This window comes from Erythrolamprus reginae, chromosome 2, assembly GCF_031021105.1.
Source record: "Erythrolamprus reginae isolate rEryReg1 chromosome 2, rEryReg1.hap1, whole genome shotgun sequence".
NCBI lineage: Eukaryota > Metazoa > Chordata > Lepidosauria > Squamata > Dipsadidae > Erythrolamprus > Erythrolamprus reginae.
The window spans coordinates 14,519,532-14,540,092 of record NC_091951.1 but is presented as its reverse complement, the minus strand read 5'-3'; the positions used below and the strand labels follow the sequence as shown (position 1 = coordinate 14,540,092).

The 20,561-nt window shown below is 38.0% G+C and overlaps 1 protein-coding gene across 1 annotated transcript in view; it reads left to right on the top strand.

Moving 5' to 3' along the window:
- Positions 1–20,561, top strand: part of LOC139158328 (vomeronasal type-2 receptor 26-like) — a 42,449-nt gene that overhangs the window by 12,981 nt on the left and 8,907 nt on the right. Inside the window, exons 3-4 of the mRNA XM_070735632.1 lie at positions 11,018–11,303; positions 15,579–16,367. Of these exons, the coding sequence (XP_070591733.1) occupies positions 11,064–11,303; positions 15,579–16,367 (1,029 nt within the window). The 5' untranslated portion in view covers positions 11,018–11,063. The remainder of the gene's footprint in view (positions 1–11,017; positions 11,304–15,578; positions 16,368–20,561) is intronic.

Sequence of the window (20,561 nt, the reverse complement as noted above, 5' to 3'; positions counted from 1 at the left end):
TAAACTGCAGTTTCCATTGCTTTGACCATGTAGCAGATTGGAGAAACTTCTCTAGTCCCGCCACCTCCAAATATATCTTCTGCTTTTTAGTTTGGATTCCAGATTATTTGCAGAACTAACTTTTCCCCCCTAAATAATTAGATATTGAAAGGTAGGCCTCCAAAGCAAAGTATATTAAGAAATGCCATCTGGCAGGATCCAGGAAATGTGCCTAGAATAGCAATAGCATTTAGACTTATATACCGCTTCACAGTGCTTTAGAGCCCTCTGTAAGCGGTTTACAGAGAGTAACTATATTACTTCCAACAATCTGGGTCCCCATTTTACCGACCGTAGAAGGATGGGAGGCTGAGTCAACCTTGAGCCTACTGAAATTTGATCTGCCAAACTGATCAGCAGAAGTAGCTTGCAGTACTACACTCTAACCACTGTGCCACCGAGGCAAAAAAGATTGATTGATTCATAATATACCTCTAATAATGTAGCTTCTGTAAATTACACAGTAAATCATTCAAGCTCCAGGACTTCTTCCAATTTCATAAACTATAAAAATATAACTTTTGTTATATAAAATGATATTCTTTTTATCTTCTCGCTGCAGGGATTTTAAAATGCTTCTTCAGAAATGCTGCTGGTAACAATTGTGGTCACAAGAAGTTATTTCATGGAAGTATAGAATATTTTTAATTGCTCTTTTTGATTTACTCAGATACAGAAAAATGCACCAAGTGTCCAGATGAAAAATATCCAAATGAAGACAGAATCCAATGTATCCCAAAAAGAATATCCTTCCTTTCTTATGAAGAACACCTGGGAATCATTCTGGTCTCTTTTGCCATATCCTTGTTCTTAGCCACAGGCCTTGTTTTAATCATATTCATTAAATATCTAGAAACTCCCATTGTCAAAGCCAATAACCGAGATCTGACTTACATCCTTCTGGTCTCCCTCCTGCTTTGCTTCCTGTCTCCTTTTCTCTTCATTGGTCAACCAAGGAAAACCACCTGCCTTCTACGACAAACAGTTTTCAGCATCATCTTCTCAGTTGCTCTTTCTTCTCTCTTGGCCAAAACCATCACAGTGGTGCTGGCTTTCCTGGCCACAAAACCAGGAAACAGAGTAGAGAGATTGTTGGGGAAAAGCTTGGCCAACTCCATCATACTTTCTTTTTCTAGTGTCCAAATTATGATCTGCTCCATCTGGTTGGGAATTTCTCCCCCATTCTGTGACTTAGACTTTCACTCCCAGCGTGGGGAGATCGTCCTGCAATGCAATGAAGGCTCTGTTTTCATGTTCTACATCACCCTTAGCTATATGGGCTTCCTGGCTGCCATCTGCTTTACAGTGGCTTTCCTGGCCAGAAATCTCCCTGGGGCCTTCAATGAAACCAAGCTAATCACCTTCAGCATGCTGGTCTTCTGCAATGTCTGGGTCTCCTTCCTGCCCACCTACCTGAGCACCAAGGGAAAATACATGGTGGCTGTGCAGGTCTTCTCCATCTTGGCCTCCAGTGCTGGACTGTTGGGCTGTCTCTTCTTCCCCAAGTGTTATATTATAATTCTAAGGCCAGATTTGAATACAAAGGAGCATCTTGTGACTAGAAGAAATATATAAATGTGAGTTAGATCATTTCCATTCTCAACATATTTCAACCAGCCAACAGGCCAAACATAGAAATCATTTCAAGCTGTCCCCATACATGAGCTGGGGCAACAATCTTGGTTGAAATAATTAATCTGGATTATTCAACTGGTTAAATTATGTAGAAATAAAATAAGAGGGAAGCTGAAATACAGCTATGTAAGATTTTTACAAAAGAATTCCTAAAGAATTGAAAGTATTCATACTTGAGTGTTCCATATGTGGTGTAAGGGAGGGAGGTGGGCATAAATTCTCCTTACTAAATTGCAACAATTTATCCATCTCATTCTTTTGATGGTGGACACTCTACAGTTATTTGGTCATGAATAACAGAATAATAGGGTTGGAAGGGACCATGGAGATTTTCTAGTCCAACTGCCTGGAAAACATTTGACTTCAGCAACAGAGTGGTCATTTCTTGGAAAACATTACCTGACATTGTAGTTTCTTCTCCACAGCCCCAAAATTTAACTTTAGTTTCAAGTTTCAAGTTTCAAGTTTTATTGGATTTATATGCCGCCTCTCTCCGAAAACTCGGGGCGGCTAACAGAAATCATAGACAATATACAATAATAATCCAATACTAAAAGCAAATTAAAACCCCTTAATATAGAAAACCAAACACACATACAAACATACCATGCATACCATTGTAACGGCCTAGGGGGAGAAGAAATCTTAACCCTGCTGTTCTGTTTAAAAAAACTCCCTAATCTTCTGTTCCCGGGTCACCCTGACCCGGACCGAAAACTCTTCATTTGCAGTGCTTATGTTTGGTCAATTTGAATACTTTTTTCACTTGGAAAGTAGTCTGAACATTTCTGCACACAATGATATGAAAATTGAACTGAAGAAATTAATCCTTATTGGTTTATTTTGCACATAAATATGCCTCCCCCCCCCCCCGTTTTTGTGAATTTATTTTATGTTTATTGATAATTATGCCTGCAAAATGGTTGGCGTGGGATTGGTAGCTTGAACATTTCTGAACATAATGATATGAAAATTGAACTGGAAATATTGATGCATATTGGTTTATTTTGTTGATGAAATGCACGCCCCCCCCATTTTTTAAAAAATAGTCTTCACTTTATGGATAGTTTTGCTAGCAAAATGCATTCTATTTTACTAAAGTTGGTGTGGGATTGGTAGCTTGAACATTTCTGAACATAATGATATGAAAATTGAACTGGAAAAATTGATGCATATTGGTTTATTTTGCACATAAATGTATGCCTCCCCCCCGTGTTCAATTATTTCAATTTATATAAAAATTATGCTGTTAATTTCAAACTTACATACTTTTAGTAAAATGGATTTGTTTCATAAAATTAGTTCTCTAGCTACAATGTGGTTGATTTTCAAAAGGATATTCCAAATATTTCTAGCCAAATATGTATAAAAAGTGACAATAATGGCACACAGCAAGGCCGAGGGGGGGTGGCCCTTTTGTGGCAAAAATAAACCAATAAGAACCATTTTTTCCAGTTCATTTATATTTTTCTTATATTCAAAAATGTTCAATTTAGTGTATCAAACCTTTTTGGGGAAAATTCCTTAAGGATTTGTAGCCTTAAAAAATATAAATTGACACGAAATTCAGAAAGGATGGGGGGAGGGGCTTTTTGATCAAAATAAAAATATAAGTCTCACTTTTTCCAGTTCAATTTTCATATCATTATGTTCATAAATGTTCAAACTAGTTTTCCAGTTGAAAAAGTTTTCAAAAAGACCAAATTCAAGTACCTAAAAAAAAAATCATTTTGGTCCGGGTCTATATGACCCGAACAGACTAAACGTGACTCTTTTTTTTGCCCAGAAAAAAAAAAATTTCCCCCACCCCCACAAATATTTTTTTGATGATCAGCATTGTTAAATTGAGTAAATGAATGCCCAAGATTTTAAAGAATATTTCGGATTTGGAGCATTAAAAAAAAAAGTGAAAATGGTTGCAAGCAGCTGAGGGGGGGGAGGCCTTTTTTCTGATGTTAAAAAACCAGTAAGAATCATTTTTTTCAGTTCCTTTATATTTTTCTTATATTCAGAAATGTTCAAGCTACCAATCCCACACCAACTTCAGTAAAATAGAATGCATTTTGCAAGCAAAACTATCCATAAATTGAAAAAACTTTCACAAAAATGGGGGGGCATGCATTATATCAGCAAAATAAACAAATAAAATTTACTTTTTTCATTTCAATTTTCATATCATTGTGTGCAGAAATGTTCAGACTACTTTCCAAGTGAAAAAAGCTTTCAAAAAGACCAAACATAAGCACTGCAAATGAAGAGTTTTCTGTCCGGGTCAGGGTGACCCGGGAACAGAAGATTTGTAACTTTTTTTGCCCAGCAAAAACTAAGCCCCCCACCCCCCAAAAAAAATTCTCATAGAGAGAACCCCTGAAATGATGAACAGTAATGAAATTTCAAGTTTCAGATATGCAGGGAAAATTTTTTACAGGGACTCAAACTTGGCTTCGGGTCACATAGACCCGAAACAGAACAGCAGGGTTTTCCCCCATGCCTGGCGGCAGAGGTGGGTTTTAAGTAGCTTATGAAAGGCAAGGAGGGTGGGGGCAATTCTAATCTCTGGGGGGAGTTGGTTCCAGAGGGCCGGGGCCGCCACAGACAAGGCTCTTCCCCTGGGTCCCACCAAGCGACATTTTTTAGTTGATGGGACCCGGAGAAGGCCTACTCTGTGGGACCTAACTGGTCGCTGGGATTCGTGCGGCAGAAGGCGGTCCCTGTCTACTGTCATAACAAAATGTCCCTTCACATTTTTCACATTTCCCAGCCTACAAAGCTTTTCAATAAAAGGCCCATGATGCAATACCATCCCTGTCCTACAGTTCTATTGTCTTCCATCATTATTTTTTATCATTACTTCTCTAATATTTTATTTGTACAAATTACCATCCTATAATTGTTTGACACATAAACAAACAAACAAACAAACAAATAAATATCCAGAAATCTATTTTAGATGAATTAGTTCAGAATCTTTTACATGCAATTTCTCTCATCTTTGTCCTCAATTATTCTCTTACTAGTAGGTCTCTCCCAAATTGAAACTGATAGAAAAAGCAAAGGGGGCTATTACGTATACGTTGGGTTGACAAAATTAGAAATGAGAAGGAATTAAGCTGTTTGGGAAAGCCAAAGGAAATAATCAAAATCATTAAAAAGCTAAAGTTAGAATAGTTTGGACATTTAATGCAATACCCAGAAAAATACCTCATACTTCACTTAATCCTCCATGGAAAGATTGAAGACAAATGAGGTCTAGGCAGAAGAAGAACATTATGGTTTCAAGATCTAAAGGACTCGTTTGGAAAAAACTCAACAACACTTTTAATGTAGCTGTTGATAAAAAGATAGGATCACCAACATCCAATGACGGCTATGGCACAAGAAGAAGAAAGAACAAAATGTTCAAAACCCTTAAAGAACAGCATTGTGATGGGCTTCTGGATCTCTCAGGGGACCTTGTTTATTTTCTTTGGAGTCGCTGGCTCAAACTCCTCCCACAACACTAGACCAGGTACCAGGCCCCTTGACCTTCCTTGTTCAGATCTGGGCAAATCTCAATAATTTCATCCTCCACATAGCCTGGATAATATTCTTCCCAGAGACCAAGCAGATGATCTAAGGTGGGGATAGGTGTCTCCTTAACCCATAAGGACCAAGTCACCCTAAATATGGCTGCTGTATGACTATTGGCAGACACAGTAAGGGTGGAGAAATATTGCTGTTTCCCCCTTATCATCATGAGGTAATCCCCAATGTGGCCTCTAACATGTCTTCACTTAGACTAGTTTTAGCAAAATATAGCAGCCAACATATCATACATCATACATCAACCTGGCATTCCAAACCAGCAGTCAAAACCTACAGCCACCAATCTTATTCAATCTGCCTTTGGATTATGGATTTCCTGTCTGTCCATTCTCAGAGGGTTAGATTAGGTAATCATATCTCTTCAGCCCTTATTCTTAACATCAGTACAACACGGAGTTGGTGTTGAGTCATTTGCTCTATACCCTTTTTGTGCATGACTGCATTCCCACACATGCTAGTAATACTATTACTAAATTTGCAGATGGTACAACAATGGTGGGACTCATTCTGAGTGTGGGGTGGGGTGTGGAATGAATCTGCCTATTGAGATGAGGTGGACTGGCTGCTTTAGCGGTGTGGAGACAGTAACTTGGTCTTTAACACCAATGAGTCCAAAGTGCTTATAGTAAACTATAGAAGGAATAGATCAGATATCCAGCCCTTGCTTATCAATGGAGACTGAGTGGAGCAAGTGGCCAGTTTTAAGTTTCTGGGTGTTATCATAAAAAGAGGACCTAACTTGAGGTACTCACATTGCAGCAGTGGTCAAAAGGGCCCAACAAAGATTATACTACTGAAGATTTCTCAGGTAATAACAAGTGAATGAAAAACTGCTGATGACCTTCTACTGCTGCATCATAGAGAGTGTGGTTTGCACCTATATATGGTTTGTCCTATGCACAATGGCAGATAGGGCAGTGCTCCAGAGGGTTAATTTAGCAAATGATACAGGATAATAAAAACAAGGACAAATAGGCTGAAAAAACAGCTACTATCCCAGGGCAGTAACTAATATACTGAATTCTACTGTATAGTGTAATATTAATGCATTACAGGAAATGCATTCTATACAATCAATTCAATTGTATAGAATGTGGAGGATGTGAATTTTTGTTTTATTTTTTTATAGTTATACACTGAATATGATATTTAATTTCATTGTATGAGGTGCAATGACAATAAAGATGGTAGCCAGGCACTGAGATTAGAAGTCTTGGGCCATACAGTGGAACAACAACCTTTGAGTGGCAGGTCAGATGCCACACATTATGTCCAACTCTATATGTCTCTATTGTGGTCCTGTTGTGAATAGTCCATGACCAGATCAGTTAGTCACAGATTCTGAGGAGGATGAACCAGGTCCATCTTGGTACCTTAGGCCAGTATTCTTTAAAAAAAAATATATATTTATTAATTTTTTCCTTTTTTAAAAAAGTACATAGTCATATTTACAGATGACTCTACATCGTATATACATTCCTATCGACACTGTCTTCTAATTACTTTTAGATTTCTTGATGTTTTATTTCAATGCTTCTTTTAAAATATATAAATATCTGATGGAATATGAAAGACCAGAGGAGATAGTTAAGGGTACAATGATTGCCTGGGCGAAAAACGTTGGCCACAATATATATAGGGGAATGGGAACAGATTTGGAAGAGAAATATTAAATTAACAAAATCCACAATATATAAAGAAAACCAATATAAAATGCTATACCGTTGGCATCTTCCACCCAAAAGACTAGCTAAAATGCACAAAAATTACAGCCCAACGTGTTGGAAATGTAAAAACACTCAAGGCACCTTCTTTCACCTATGGTGGTTATGTCCAGAGACAAGAAAATACTGGAAAAAAATAAACAATTGGTTGTGTCAAATAACAAATACAAAAATAGAATATACGCCAGAATTTTTTCTATTGGGTATTATGAAAATGTAAAATATTTAAGCTTGCATATTACAACAGCTGCAAGGATTGTATTTGCACAGAACTGGAAAAATCCGCAAATACCTGAAGACAATGAGATCATCAAGAAAATATACGACTGTGCAGAGATGGACAGATTGACAATGGAACTTAATAATCGAAAAGAATCGGACTATTATGAAACCTGGACAAAATGGTACCAATGGACAAAAAAAATAGGCCAGTATTCTTGATAACTGAGTCAGATAGTGAAAGTGAGGGAGAATTGGAACCTGAGATACCCAAGGAACCTCCAGAGACTGTAGAAACTCCAATGATTGTAATATCTGAGTCACAGGAGGAGGGAGACATGGGAGATCAGGAGCCCCTATTAGAGGCCTGTGTCAGAAGGTCATGAAGGAGACAGGAATATCTTTATGGGAAAAGGTTCAGAAGATGAATCTATGAAAGAAAGTCTAGAAAGTTATATCTCAAGGAAACAGTTGACCCCACCCACCCCCGACAGTATATAAGGGAGGATTTCTGGGTAAAGGGATGTGAAGTTCCAACTTTCATAATGGTGGAAGTCCTAGATTCGGGGTTCCAGAAATGCTTCACTGACAACCTGCTCTTATCCTTCTAAATTCATCAAGCAGAGATACAGCTGTTTGAGGAAAACCTGGAGAGCCATGAAAGGCATGTGTGACCGAAGAAACATTATTTCATTGAGGAATGTTAATTAGCTTTGACTCTTCAAGCCCAGATCTTTATCTCTGTTAAATGTACATATCAATATTCCCATCTACATCTCTGTAAAATGTACATATCAATATTCTCCTCTCCAGATAAGAAACATTATTCTCCCAATTAGATACACTCGGGAATATAACGACTCCCAACACCATTTTCCAACCATTTGCCAATATTTGGGGAGGGTTTACAGACAACCTCAGAGATAGAAAGGTCAAAAGTGCATCATTCCATCATATCCACAGAAAATGAAGTGGCACCGCCAGATTTCCCCAAAACAGGTTCTGGGTGGGTGCAGGTTACATCACCCACTATGCCATGGACATTGCCACCAACTCAGCTGCAGACCTCACAAGCCCAGTCTTTATTTGATAAATAAGAAATTTCAAAATATGAAGATACTGTGGAAGACAATACACAAAGTGTCAAGAGAAAGAAAAACTTCTATCCATTCCATGACTTTATCGCTATGTGTGTGTGTGTATGTGTGTGTGTTTGTATAATATAATATATGTGAATGTGGGATTCAGAGGCTCAAGGGCTAAGATGCTTAGCTTGTTGATCAGAAGATTGGCAGCAGTTTGAATCCCTAGCACTGCGTAACGGGGTGAGCTCCTGTTACTTGTTCCAGCTTCCCACCAGCTGTCCGAGCTTCCCACCTAGCACTTTGAAAGCATGTAAAAAATGCAAGTAGAAAAATAGAGACCACTTTGGTGGGAAGGTAACAGCACTCCATGTGCCTTTGGGATTGAGTTGTGCCAGCCACATGACCAGGGAGACACCTTTGGACCATGCTGGCTCATTGGCTTAGAAACAGAGATGAGCAATGGCCCCTAGACTCAGGAATGATTAGCACAAATATGCAGAGGAATTTTTACCTTTACTGTGTGTTTGTGTGTGTTTGTTCAATTTTCTATTTGATAGGTAGCTCTTATGCAACAAATGACATTTCTAAAACTGATGGAAAATGAAATTTCTCTTCAGCACAAAAATTATAAATCAGCTCCAATTGAAAAATGAATCTATGATAGAAAATAAAATCATAAAAAGACCTTACTCTTAACTTTATGGTGGGCTCAAGGATATTTGAATTAGAAGACAGACAACTCCACAGCTCTGGGTAATTTTCCTCAGAGAGAAGATACCATTATGAAGGACAGTAGAAGTCAATGACAGTGTTGAATTATTTTCCTCCATTTCTGGACATGTCCTGGCAGGAAAGACCATAATACCCTCAGGTGTTTTTTTTTTAATGATTTTTCACTTATGTGCTATTCTCCAGCTGACTCTACACATGGAGTTTTGGAAGAACTTCAGGATCCCCAGAGGATAAATTGTTTTTCATTGTAATTATCGGTCTTTGGGACATCTGCTGTAGTGACTGCCTTTGATGTTGACATCATACTAAAGTAACAAGAAAGGGATCTTTAATCAGAAATGGATAAATCTCACAGCTCACTCTCTGTGTGGCAGATGTTTTAGGACAAGAGAGATTGTGCTCTTGAATGTACCTATCTCTCCTTTCCACATGAAGTTTGGTTTGTCTGAATCAGGAAAGCCGCTACCATTTCCATTTTGTGAAGATTTTTGAATTATTCTTGCTCTTGTTTAGAAAAAGTCCTATAAATTATGGATCTTCTGCTTCTAATGCTGCTGGTGTCTCAGTCAGTCTCTGAGAAGCTTAGAAAGAAATGCCCACTGACCTTTGAGATCCGGGATGGGAAAAAACCATGGAACTATTACAGGCCAGGAGACCATCTCATTGCTACAATCTCCACTGAAACAATGTCACCACCTAGAAGGTTGCCTTTCAACATGGCTCCTCCTAGTCAATCTCGCTCGTAAGTTATTGTATAATGGAGTTGCATTCCCATCATTTGCACTTCAAACACTCTTCATTTCACTTAATCCTATATTGCAGGACTTGTCTAATTTTTTGAATACTTTTGATTTTTATGGCTTTCCTCTTTTGTCTCCAAATATTTATACCATGTTTTGTCCATATTATTTATGCTTTCCCTTCAAATACTATGTTCATCACTGGGATACTGAATTTGGTTGAAATTATTGATTGAGAGGGCTTAAGGTGCCTCTGAACAGCCCATTTCCATAGTTAAATAACTGCTAATTAATATTAAGCGCCCGAGAGGAATAAATGAATGATTTCTTTTTACAGTTACTTTTCTGGATAACTTATGAAACATCTTCATTTCTTTTTTTCTTTTTCTTTTATAAAAGTTTTTATTTACAAGTATACAATAAATACATAAAAAACAATAATAACAGTTGACAATTGAAACCTAATACATTACATTGTGAATTTGAGCAATATGTCAGAATATAAAAATACAACAATCAGTAAACATACAGACTTACAAACAAAGGATAGAGAGAAAGTAGAGAAAAGAAAGAAAAAAAAACAAAGAGAGAAAAAGAAAGGAAGAAAAGGGTGGACGAGTGTACAGTGGAGCTGTGTTAAGAATAGGAGCTAGTTTTAAATTTAGTAGCTCATTACCTTACATCAAAATTAGTAGTATGGATAGGTAGAAGCAAACATTGAATAAATCATGGTATAGAGATTTTAAAAGTAAAAGTTATATTTCTTATTTATATATCTAATATCTCTTACAACTATTGGGGGGGGGGAGGAAAGGTTTTATACCAGATTTGTATCTAATCTAATATATACAGTTCATTCCATTGTTTAAGCAAATTGGGGTTTTTTTTAACCACCTGTAGAAGGGATCCCAACAATTGTTAAATGAAGACTCGGTTTCATTTCTAACTGCCATGGTTATTTCTTGGTGGTTTTACTTTAATAATGATTTTGAATACAGGTTTCTGGGGAGATGAAAGTTAGAACTGGTAGAAATAATGATATATTTGTGATTCTTAACCATGGTGGAAGACAATATCCAGCTTTTCAATGCTGAAAAAAATATGCTGATATGTGACTATCATTTGTCTTTAGCTGTGAAACTGTGTTGGCTTAATACACAATAGATGTGTGGAGACAAAAAGGATTAAATTGGGTGGAAATAATTTTGTTATTTCTGTTGATGGTGATGGTAATGACACAAACTTTTTTTTTTTACAGTGCAGGACTTTATTTTAAACTACTAATCCTGGCTTTTGCCATTCAAATGGTCAACAAGAATCCTCAGCTCCTGCCCAATCTCACTCTTGGCTACAACCTGCATGACAACTATGTGAGCACTTTTGCAACTTCAGAAGCTTTGCTGGACATCCTCTCTACTGGACAAGCCAATGTTCCCAACTACAGCTGTGGAAGGAAGGAAAAGCTTTTAGTTGTTGTTGATGCAGCTAAAAGAGAAACCTCCATCCAGATGTCAACATTAGTAGGCCCCTACAAAGTCCCGCAGGTGTGTGTAGGGTGTGTGTGTGGGGGGGGGGGGTGTCTATATGGTAAAATGAATGGGGAGGCTGTGGGTGAGCAATATGTCCAACCATATTTTGCCTATGGAATTCAAAAGCTGCTTTTCACAATGACTTTCTGTCAAGGCTCTGGATTAGAGTATTCCATGGGGAAGGGGGGAGGGAAATCAGACATATCCTCTTAAGACAACATCCCCATTGCTTTGGGAGCTCCTTCTGCATCCTTATGAAGTTGAGGAAAAGCTCTGTATCCAATCAAATGGTCTTCTGTTAAAAAAAGTGCAGTTGTGAGGGGAAATTTTATAGAAAATAATCTTTTCTTTAAAAAAAATTAATATTTTGAACGGTAAACAAATCTATGATTCATGAAAAAATCTCAATCTTTTGCCTCCATCTTCACACAAAATAAAACTACTGCACAACTTAACAACAACATAACTGTAAAACACAGACTAGAAATAAAAATTAAAATAAGCAAGACAATTGTAAGACAACCCCTATCTGACCTTGATGAATATAAATCACTGGGATCTAATGGATTACATCCCAGCACTCTAAATAAAAGAGGTAGCAGATGTTATCTCAGAACCACTGTATTCTATCTTTGAAAAATGTTGGAGCACTGGGGGACTACCAGAGGATTGGAAAAGAGCCGACGTGGTTCCCATCTTGAAAAAGGGGGAGAAAACAACCTAAATTAGTAGACCAGTGAAATGCTGTTGACATAGTATAGTTAAAATTTAGCAAGGCATTTGACAAAGTAGAAAGGGGTTTGGCTCAGATTAAAGAAAGAGGAGTTTGGGAAGGGTTGGTTAAGTTTGGAATATTTCTTAATTGTTTTGTTTAATTTTAATTATTATTTTTAATTAGATACAGTATATGAATTTAGGAATTGCTTATTAGTATTAATAGAATTATTAGTATTGATGATAATAAAATACTGATTTACAATATTAAAGATTGAATGAAATTAGAGAATATTTGGAAACTCTTTTTTCTTTTTAAAAAATGATTGAAATTGATTGATGTTTAAGATGAACAATTAAGTAAATAAATGTAGATAAGCATTAATTGGCTAATGGGTTAAAATAATCTTAAAAATTTGAGAAATGTACTATTTAGAGGGGAGGAAGAAGTCTGAAATTTTTGTGTTATGTTTTGCTTTTTTAAATTTATTTTGGCTAACATTTGATAAAGTTTTCTTAGCTTATAGAACAGTGCATATAAAAAAGGAAAGAAGGACTGTGAGGGAACATTAAGGAGGGAATTTAATCAAAAGAAAATGTATGTATTGTATGACAAAACTAGAAAAAACTGCAACTTTTTTGATGATTGATGTCAGTTACTAACAAAATACTGCATTTTATTTATGGAAAATTAGATGGTATATTGCATTGTTTGAATGTATGGTGGGGAAAAAAATACCCAGAAAAAAAGGGCTTGTAGTCAGGATTTTGATCACTGCCTACATCCTGAGTTCTTTTTTCATGACAATCAATTTCCTCCATAATATTTCTCTCTAAACCAAACCCCTTATTTTTATTTTTATTTTATATCCCCTTTTAGTCTCCTTTTCCATTTTATTCTTTCTATTTCTTATCTTGACACCTTCAATTTTTTCGAATATCAGCTTTTTAAATTTTTTCACCCAATCACTTTCAGTGTTAGATTCTTTTTGAATCTGGTCAACCCTTGGTTCCCAATCACATCCTTTCAATTTTTCTTTTGTGCTAATTTCAGACATGCAATCAACAGCCCTATCATTGACCAAACAATTCTTAGTGCTTTCAATACTGTCATTTGTTAAAATAACCGAGTCATCCGATTTAATAGCATCTTTAATCAGTCCATTCTCCATCTTGCCAATATTTTGTTTTCCACATCTTCCTAGTTGTCCTGCAGGATCGTCTACTCCTCTTTTCTCCTTTGGATCATTCACTTCTTTTGTTTCTTTAGTGATTCCTGTACAGTCTCTAATTGATTCTCTAAATTTATTCATAATTCCTCAAATAATGTTAAGAATTTCTCTAATCTCCTGGATCTCTGATTTCTCCATATCTGCAAAAAGAACTTTTATATTCCAGCTGTTTAGAAAAGGAAAAGTTCTCTTCAACAGCCTAATATGTTACTTCCACCAATTTCATAAGATGTATTGCAGCTTCAAGGATTTTTCTTCAGAAAGTTCATTCAAAGATCAAGTCCAACTCAGCATTAGCACAATCAAGGTTTTGTCTCTTATCAGCTTTTTAAAGAATGTCTGTCCTCTGGTTAAATTCTCTTTTTTTCCTTTTTCCAAGGCCAAACAATTAATTAAGTAAGCTTATAAAAATATAATGTTAATTAAGTAAGCAAATAATTTTTCCACCAGCAGACCTCCTTCCAATAGATGGCAGCACCATTAATCCAGCAAGGGGAAAAAAAGCTTTGATTCCAATTTTAAAATATTTAGCCCAAACAGGGAAGGAAGGAATCCAAAATTTAAACAGTTTAAATTCTTTTAGATCAATTCTTAATCAAACTGAGCATCCAAAAGCTGCCATCTGGGTCTTAGCTATCACTTTCCAATCCAGTCAATAATTGAACAGTTCCAGTATTAATTAGTCAGCTTATTCAGCTTCCTTGTATCTTTTTCTTCTTGTTCAAGAAAAAAACAGTTATCTTTAAAAAGAAAAAAAATTGGCAAATCATTCAACACAACTCACAATTTTCTTGCATTCCACCTCCAGCACAACTCTTTAGAAGTTCCTATCTTTTTTCCAGATGACTTCCAACATACTAGCCCTTCTCTTCCTGATATGCAGTCAGGCCGTGGGCATAGTTCACTCTAAGCTGAGCAGTGAGCAATCGCTCACTTAAAAATCATCATCAACTCAGAGTTTTTCAAACCTGCCCAGAAGCCGAGAGGGAAAGAGTGAGAGGGAAAGAGAGAGAGAGAGGAAGAGAGGAAGAGAGAGAAACAGATAGAAAAAAGAGAGGAAGGAAAAGAGAAAGAAAAAGAATGGGAGTAAGGAAGAGAGAAAGAAAATCAAAATCTAGTTTGAAACTAGCTCAACTATTTAAGTGGCATTTTGATATTGATAGAGTTGCCCTATTAAGAGCTCACTGTTATAGACACACAGTACAGTATTTTATTTTGAAATTCTCTGAGGCAAAACAGGGTGGTTTTTTTATTTGTTTGTTTGTTTGTTTATTTATTTATTTATTTATTTAATATTTCTGTGCCGCCAAGTCCCAAAGGGACTACCGCTCAGACACTATACTTTTCCGCCCCCCCCAAAAAAAAATTAGAGGGAACACTGGCCATGGCTATGGCAAAAGGAGCCACTTTGCACCGCTGTCACTGGAGGCTCCAGGCAGTCTGTCCGTGGGGTATGCCTACCCCAAAATGGACCCTTTGCCAAGTCTCCTTCTTCACCTTCCCTTCAGGGAGGCTTTGGCCCAATTTGACAGAATTGGCACCCCCGAACGGCGGGGATTCACATATCTTCCCACTGGAGCGCTGAGGATTCTGTCTCGCCGAGCTGGTGATCATGCCCCTCTCTATAAGCACTTTTTTGGGAGTGCAATTTGAGCTCAGTTGGAGGCATGTGAAGAAGGATTAGTATTTACCAAGGGATAAGAGAAGGATGCATACATGCACCATTTTTATTGAGTCTAGACATTAATCACTTACCAGGAATAGTAATAGCTACATTACCTATTGTAACACTATTTTTTTATTCTGTGAAAATGATATCATCATGGACATAGCCTATCCATTTGTTGTGAAATTAAGGACTTTTTATCATGTCCTCTTACTGCTAGTTGGTGTTCAGTGGTGGGTTGCTACCATTTTGGACCGCTTCACACAAGCAAGTGGTGGAAATTTGGCCCCATTCACTGAACCAGTAGCATTTGCCATCTTGCCACACCTCCAAACCAGCTTTCCAGTCACTAATGTTTGAAAGTGGCTGGGAATAAACCCTCTGTGCATGTGCAAAGGCTACTGTGCATGCACTGAAGGTCAATACCCAGATGAAATGTGCACTTCTGGCATGACAGATGTAATTAACTTGCTAATGTTTTGCACTTATGTCCTCGTTTTTTGATATGGTTTAAGGAGTAATTAACAATAAGTCCAATTAATAAATGATAAATAATAAATAATCTATTATAAAGTATTCTAATACGTTCATGAGTAGCAAGTTGGATTTATTAAAATCTAGTACTTTGGATTTGATCTGACTCCAAATGTAACATAGTACTCTTCATTGTTTTTTCAGATCAATGATGCAATTGTTTCAGAGGTTCTCCATGATAAAAGTCAATTCCCTTTTTTCCACCAGTTACTCCCTAAAAAAGCAATCACGTATCCAGCAATTGTTCAAATTCTCCTCCATTTCAGATGGATCCTGATTGGTCTCATTACTTCAGATACAGATGAAGGAGAGAATTTCATGAGAACTTTTACTCCTGTGCTTGTCAGAAATGGAATTTGTGTTGTTATATCACGACGATTTTCAGCAAGTGGATATACAGCACCTCTCGGTGATGATGTGTCTAAGTGGAGACAAGTCAATGTCTTTGTGAACTACATAGAAAATGTTAGTCTTTGGGACAGAATTCGAATTTTCCAGTTTAAATTCGAAGGTATGCCAGGACCTACTGAAGGGAAAGTCTGGATCATGGGATCCATTGAGTACTTGGTATTGAGACGGGAGGACCTTTATAAATATGCCCACAGTATTTGGAGCTTTGCTTTTCAGGAAAAGAAAAGGCTAGAAGATGATCCCCTTGGAACCAAACTGTATGTGAAACTGGAAGATCAGTATTTTCGTTGTTCTTTTTCAAAACACCATTTTTCTGTCAAAGGTCGAAAAAGATGCACCCAAAAAGCACCACTGAAGCCTATAAAGGAAAGGAGGAGGATATGGATCCCTTTTCACCGCCATTTGCACAGTGTTATGAAGACTCTGGCCTATACCTTGAAAGCTGCATATTCTTTCAAGTCCAGGAGGAGAAACAAGAAGGACAAAGAGAAGTTGGGGGCTCCAAGGCTGCAGCCATGGCAGGTATGTAAAAGCCATGGTGGCCCAGTGGTTAGAATGCAGTACTGCAGGCTAGTTCTGCTAACTGCCAACTGCCTGCAATTTGGCAGCTTGAATCTCACCGGGGTCAAGGTTGACTCAGCCTTCCATCCTTCTGAGATTGGTAAAATGTGGACCTAGATTGCTGGGGGCAATATGCTGACTCTTTAAATCACTTACAGAGGGCTGTAAAGCACTGTGAAGAGGTATATCAGTCTAAAGGCTATGTAGAGCTGTGGCAGCACAGTGGTTAGAATGAAGTATTATAGGCTATTTCTGCCAGCAGTTCAATCCTGACTGGTTCAAAGTTGATTCAGCCTTCTATCTTTCTGAGGTCGGTAAAATGAGGACTGATTCTATAAACCACTTAGAGAGGGCTGTAAGCACTATGAAGCAGTATATAAGTGCTTTTCTTAGTGTTATTGCGATCATGAAACTCCAAAGGGGGAGAATAACTTTCTCAACCTCCTTTGTACTATAAAAGGCCAACAGCTTAGTCAACTTAATCACTCAGAGAGTAATATTGTATCGATGGGGAAAACAAGACTTTCAATGAATTCTGGCAAGACCAAATGGCTTTAGCTGCAAATATCTTAAGGACTCAATAATTTAACATTTTTAGTTTTGGATGAGATTTCATTAATCCTGAAAAACGTGGTCTGAAATGTTGGTGTTTTCCTGCGTTCAAAACTCCTTTTCAAAGAGCAAGTGACAGTCACAGCTCTGATAGTTTTTGTACAAAATCATGTTTACCGAGTGCACCCTTTTCTGATCAGAAATCCATGTGCCCAGTCACTCAAGCCCTAGCTATCACCTGCCTGGACTGTTGCAATACACTCTACATGGGACAATCTTGAAGTTGATGGAAGATTTCTACTATAAGAATGTTAATATGTCTTGGTGCAGCCTTGTGTGAAACCGTCGACATACTCACAGCAGAGTTATCACAGTGGTCTAGTTGTGTGATCCAACCAGTAAAAGACACAGACTTAGTATTTACAAAGTATTATTTACATTTATACAACACAAAGTAGCAAAAGATAACAAACTGCACACAGCCACACATAGCTAAGAATATCTCAAAGTAAACTCCTCCCACAGGGGAAAGGTACTGGAGCCCTCTTATGGCCAAACCACTCAAAGCTCTTAAAGATATATTACAACTTTACAGTTGTAAACTACCATTGGTAGTTTAATACATGGCAACCCCCAAAACAGGTAAGTACCATGCACTAACAATTTCCCCCCTTGGGTTGACAATATATAGTGGTAGCTCATGATACGAACTTAATTGGTTCCAGGAGGAGGTTCGTAAGGTGAAAAGTTTGTAAGATGAAACAATATTTCCCATAGGAATCAATGTAAAAGCAAATAATGCGTGCAAATCCTTCGGGAAAATCCCAAACTTTAGAAGGGAGGTGAACAGAGGGCAGGGAGGAGCAGCTAAAGGGGGCGGGTGGAAGAAGCAAGGCTAGGCTAAAGGGTGAGTGGGAAGGAAGAAAGGCAAGGGGGGCACCCCTCCCTTTTCTTTCTTCAAAAGTCACCCTTTCAGTGCCTCTGCAAGCACGCTGTTCTCCTACTTATTTAAATGCAGTCATTTCCCCTTCCAAGCGGCCCCTCCCTTTTCTTTCTTCAAAAGACACCCTTTCAGTTCCTGCAAACATGCTGTTCTCCTAGTTATTTAAATGCAGTCATTTCCCCCTCCAAGCGGCCCCTCCCTTTTCTTTCTTCAAAAGACACCCTTTCAGTTCCTGCAAACACACTGTTCTCCTAGTTATTTAAATGCAGTCTTTCCGCCCTCCAAGCGGCCCCTCCCTTTTCTTTCTTCAAAAGACACCCTTTCAGTTCCTGCAAACACACTGTTCTCCTAGTTATTTAAATGCAGTCTTTTCCCCCTCCAAGCAGCCCCTCCCTTTTCTTTCTTCAAAAAAGGGGGGGGAAGAAACCCCTTCATCCCAGCAGCAGTGGCTTGGGCTCGTAAGGTGAAAATAGTTCGGAAGAAGAGGCAAAAAAATCTTAAACAACGGGTTCATATCTTGAAAAGTTCGTTAGAAGAGGCGTTCGTAAGATGAGGTACCACTGTAATGTACATTTAATACAGTTTTACACTTACTGTTTCAGGTTGTACCTAGTATTCTCAACATGTAGTTTAGCTCCTTGTGCCTTGGTGAAATTGTCAGCTACATTATCTGTACTCTCACAGTACTCAAGCTTGATCATCCCATCCTTAACACACTCTCTTATGTTCAGGTACTGTAAGTCTGTGTTTCGATCTTGTCTTGACAGCTTTCCCTTTTGCCATACTTAAAGTTGACTTATTGTCTTCATATACCATAATAGGTTTATGGCACTCTATACCTAAGTCAAGCTGCAAATGCCGATATACCACTAACTCTGTACATAACTGTGACAGACTAGCAAATTTGGCCTCCATTGTAGACAGACTAAGGTGTTGCTGTCTCATTGACTTCCATCCTACCAAGGCTCCTCCAAAAAGAATAGCTAAACCATTCATAGATTTCCTGGTCACATTATCAGAGGCGAAACTGGCATCTGTATATGCCATCAATTTCAAACTATCATCAGGTTCCAAATATAAACCATGATGCATGGTACCTTTCAAATACAGCAAAATCCTCTTTGTCATCTTCCAATGATATTCATTGGCTCCTTATTCTATTGTGCCAACTGATTCATGCTATATCCGGCCGTGACCAATTTCCCAAATATGACAAGCTTCCTATAAGCGAACGATATAGTCCCTTATCAACAGCCTTTCCATCCTTATTGCCATGCACGAAGCAACTCTCCATCGGAGTTTTAGCATTCTTACAACTTTCCATATTGTATTTCTTTAACAGACTGTTAATCTTTCCAGCTTGCGACAATCTAAATCCTTTCTTAGTTCTCACAATGTCAATGCCCAAATATTGGCTAATCTCACCCAGATTCTGTATCCTAAACTTGTTCCTTAAGTCTTTCACTATCGGACTCTACAAACCGAGCAATAATTGCTATGTCATCTGTGAAAAGCAACAATACCTCCTTGGAATCTTTTCTCTCTCTAATGAACATACAGGGATCAGCCTTACTTGCATGAAATCCCATGTTCTCTAACTCTTTGACAATCATTGAATTCCACTCGAATCCAGGTTGCTTCAATCCGTACAAGCTTTTCTTTAGCTTCCAACATTTACCTTTGTCATGCGTAACACCAGGTGGAATCCTCATAAATATTCTATGTTGCAATGGCGCATGCAAATACGCAGTTTCCACATCAACATGGTGCACACAGCACTTGTGCTTTGCAGCCCAAACCAATGCTGTCCTCAGAGTTGCAGCTCTCAAACTTGGAGCAAATACTTTATCATAGTCACCCTCTATCTGGGAGAAACCCTATGCTACCAATCTAGCCTTATACTTAATAGCACCATCGGATCCGGTCTTAATCTTATAGACCAGTGGTTCTCAACCTTGGGATTGGGAGTCGAACGACCATTTCACAGGGGTCGACCAAGATCATGGGAAAAGACAAATTTCCAATGGTGTTAGCAACTAAAGCTTCTATTCTGGCATCTTGGAACATATTTTTACAATCCAACCAATCAGGCGTTTACAGGGGGGTGTCCTTCTGACCTCTTGCCAATCAGCTTAAAGATCCGTTGGAAGAATTGGCACTAGACTTATGGTTGGGGGTCACCATAAGATGAGGAACTGTATTAAGGGGTCACGGCATTAGAAAGGTTGAGAACCACTGTTATAGACCCAGCAAGATCCTACTAAATGCTCTGCAGGAGGCAACTGAACTTCCTCATAAACATCCAACTTCTTCATTGCACCCAACTCCTTTCTCATAGCATCATGCCAATGCTTCTTCTCTCTATCTAGATACATTTTAATTTTGCCATAATGTGATGGTTCTACAACTGCTTTACAAGGTACATTAGCTTGGTACCTATCAGATTCCTGCCTAATTCTAGAACCTCTCCTGGGAACAACTACATTGCTACCGCTTGGCATTGGCTCTTCCTTCACTTCACTCTTTACATCTACTACAGGAACACTCTCACTAGTATCTGGAGTTTCCTCATTCGACAACGTCTCATCACCTGATTCTTCTGACTCACTTCCACACTGCTACACAGTCTCTGGCAGCTATCCTTCTTCTCCTTAAATAAT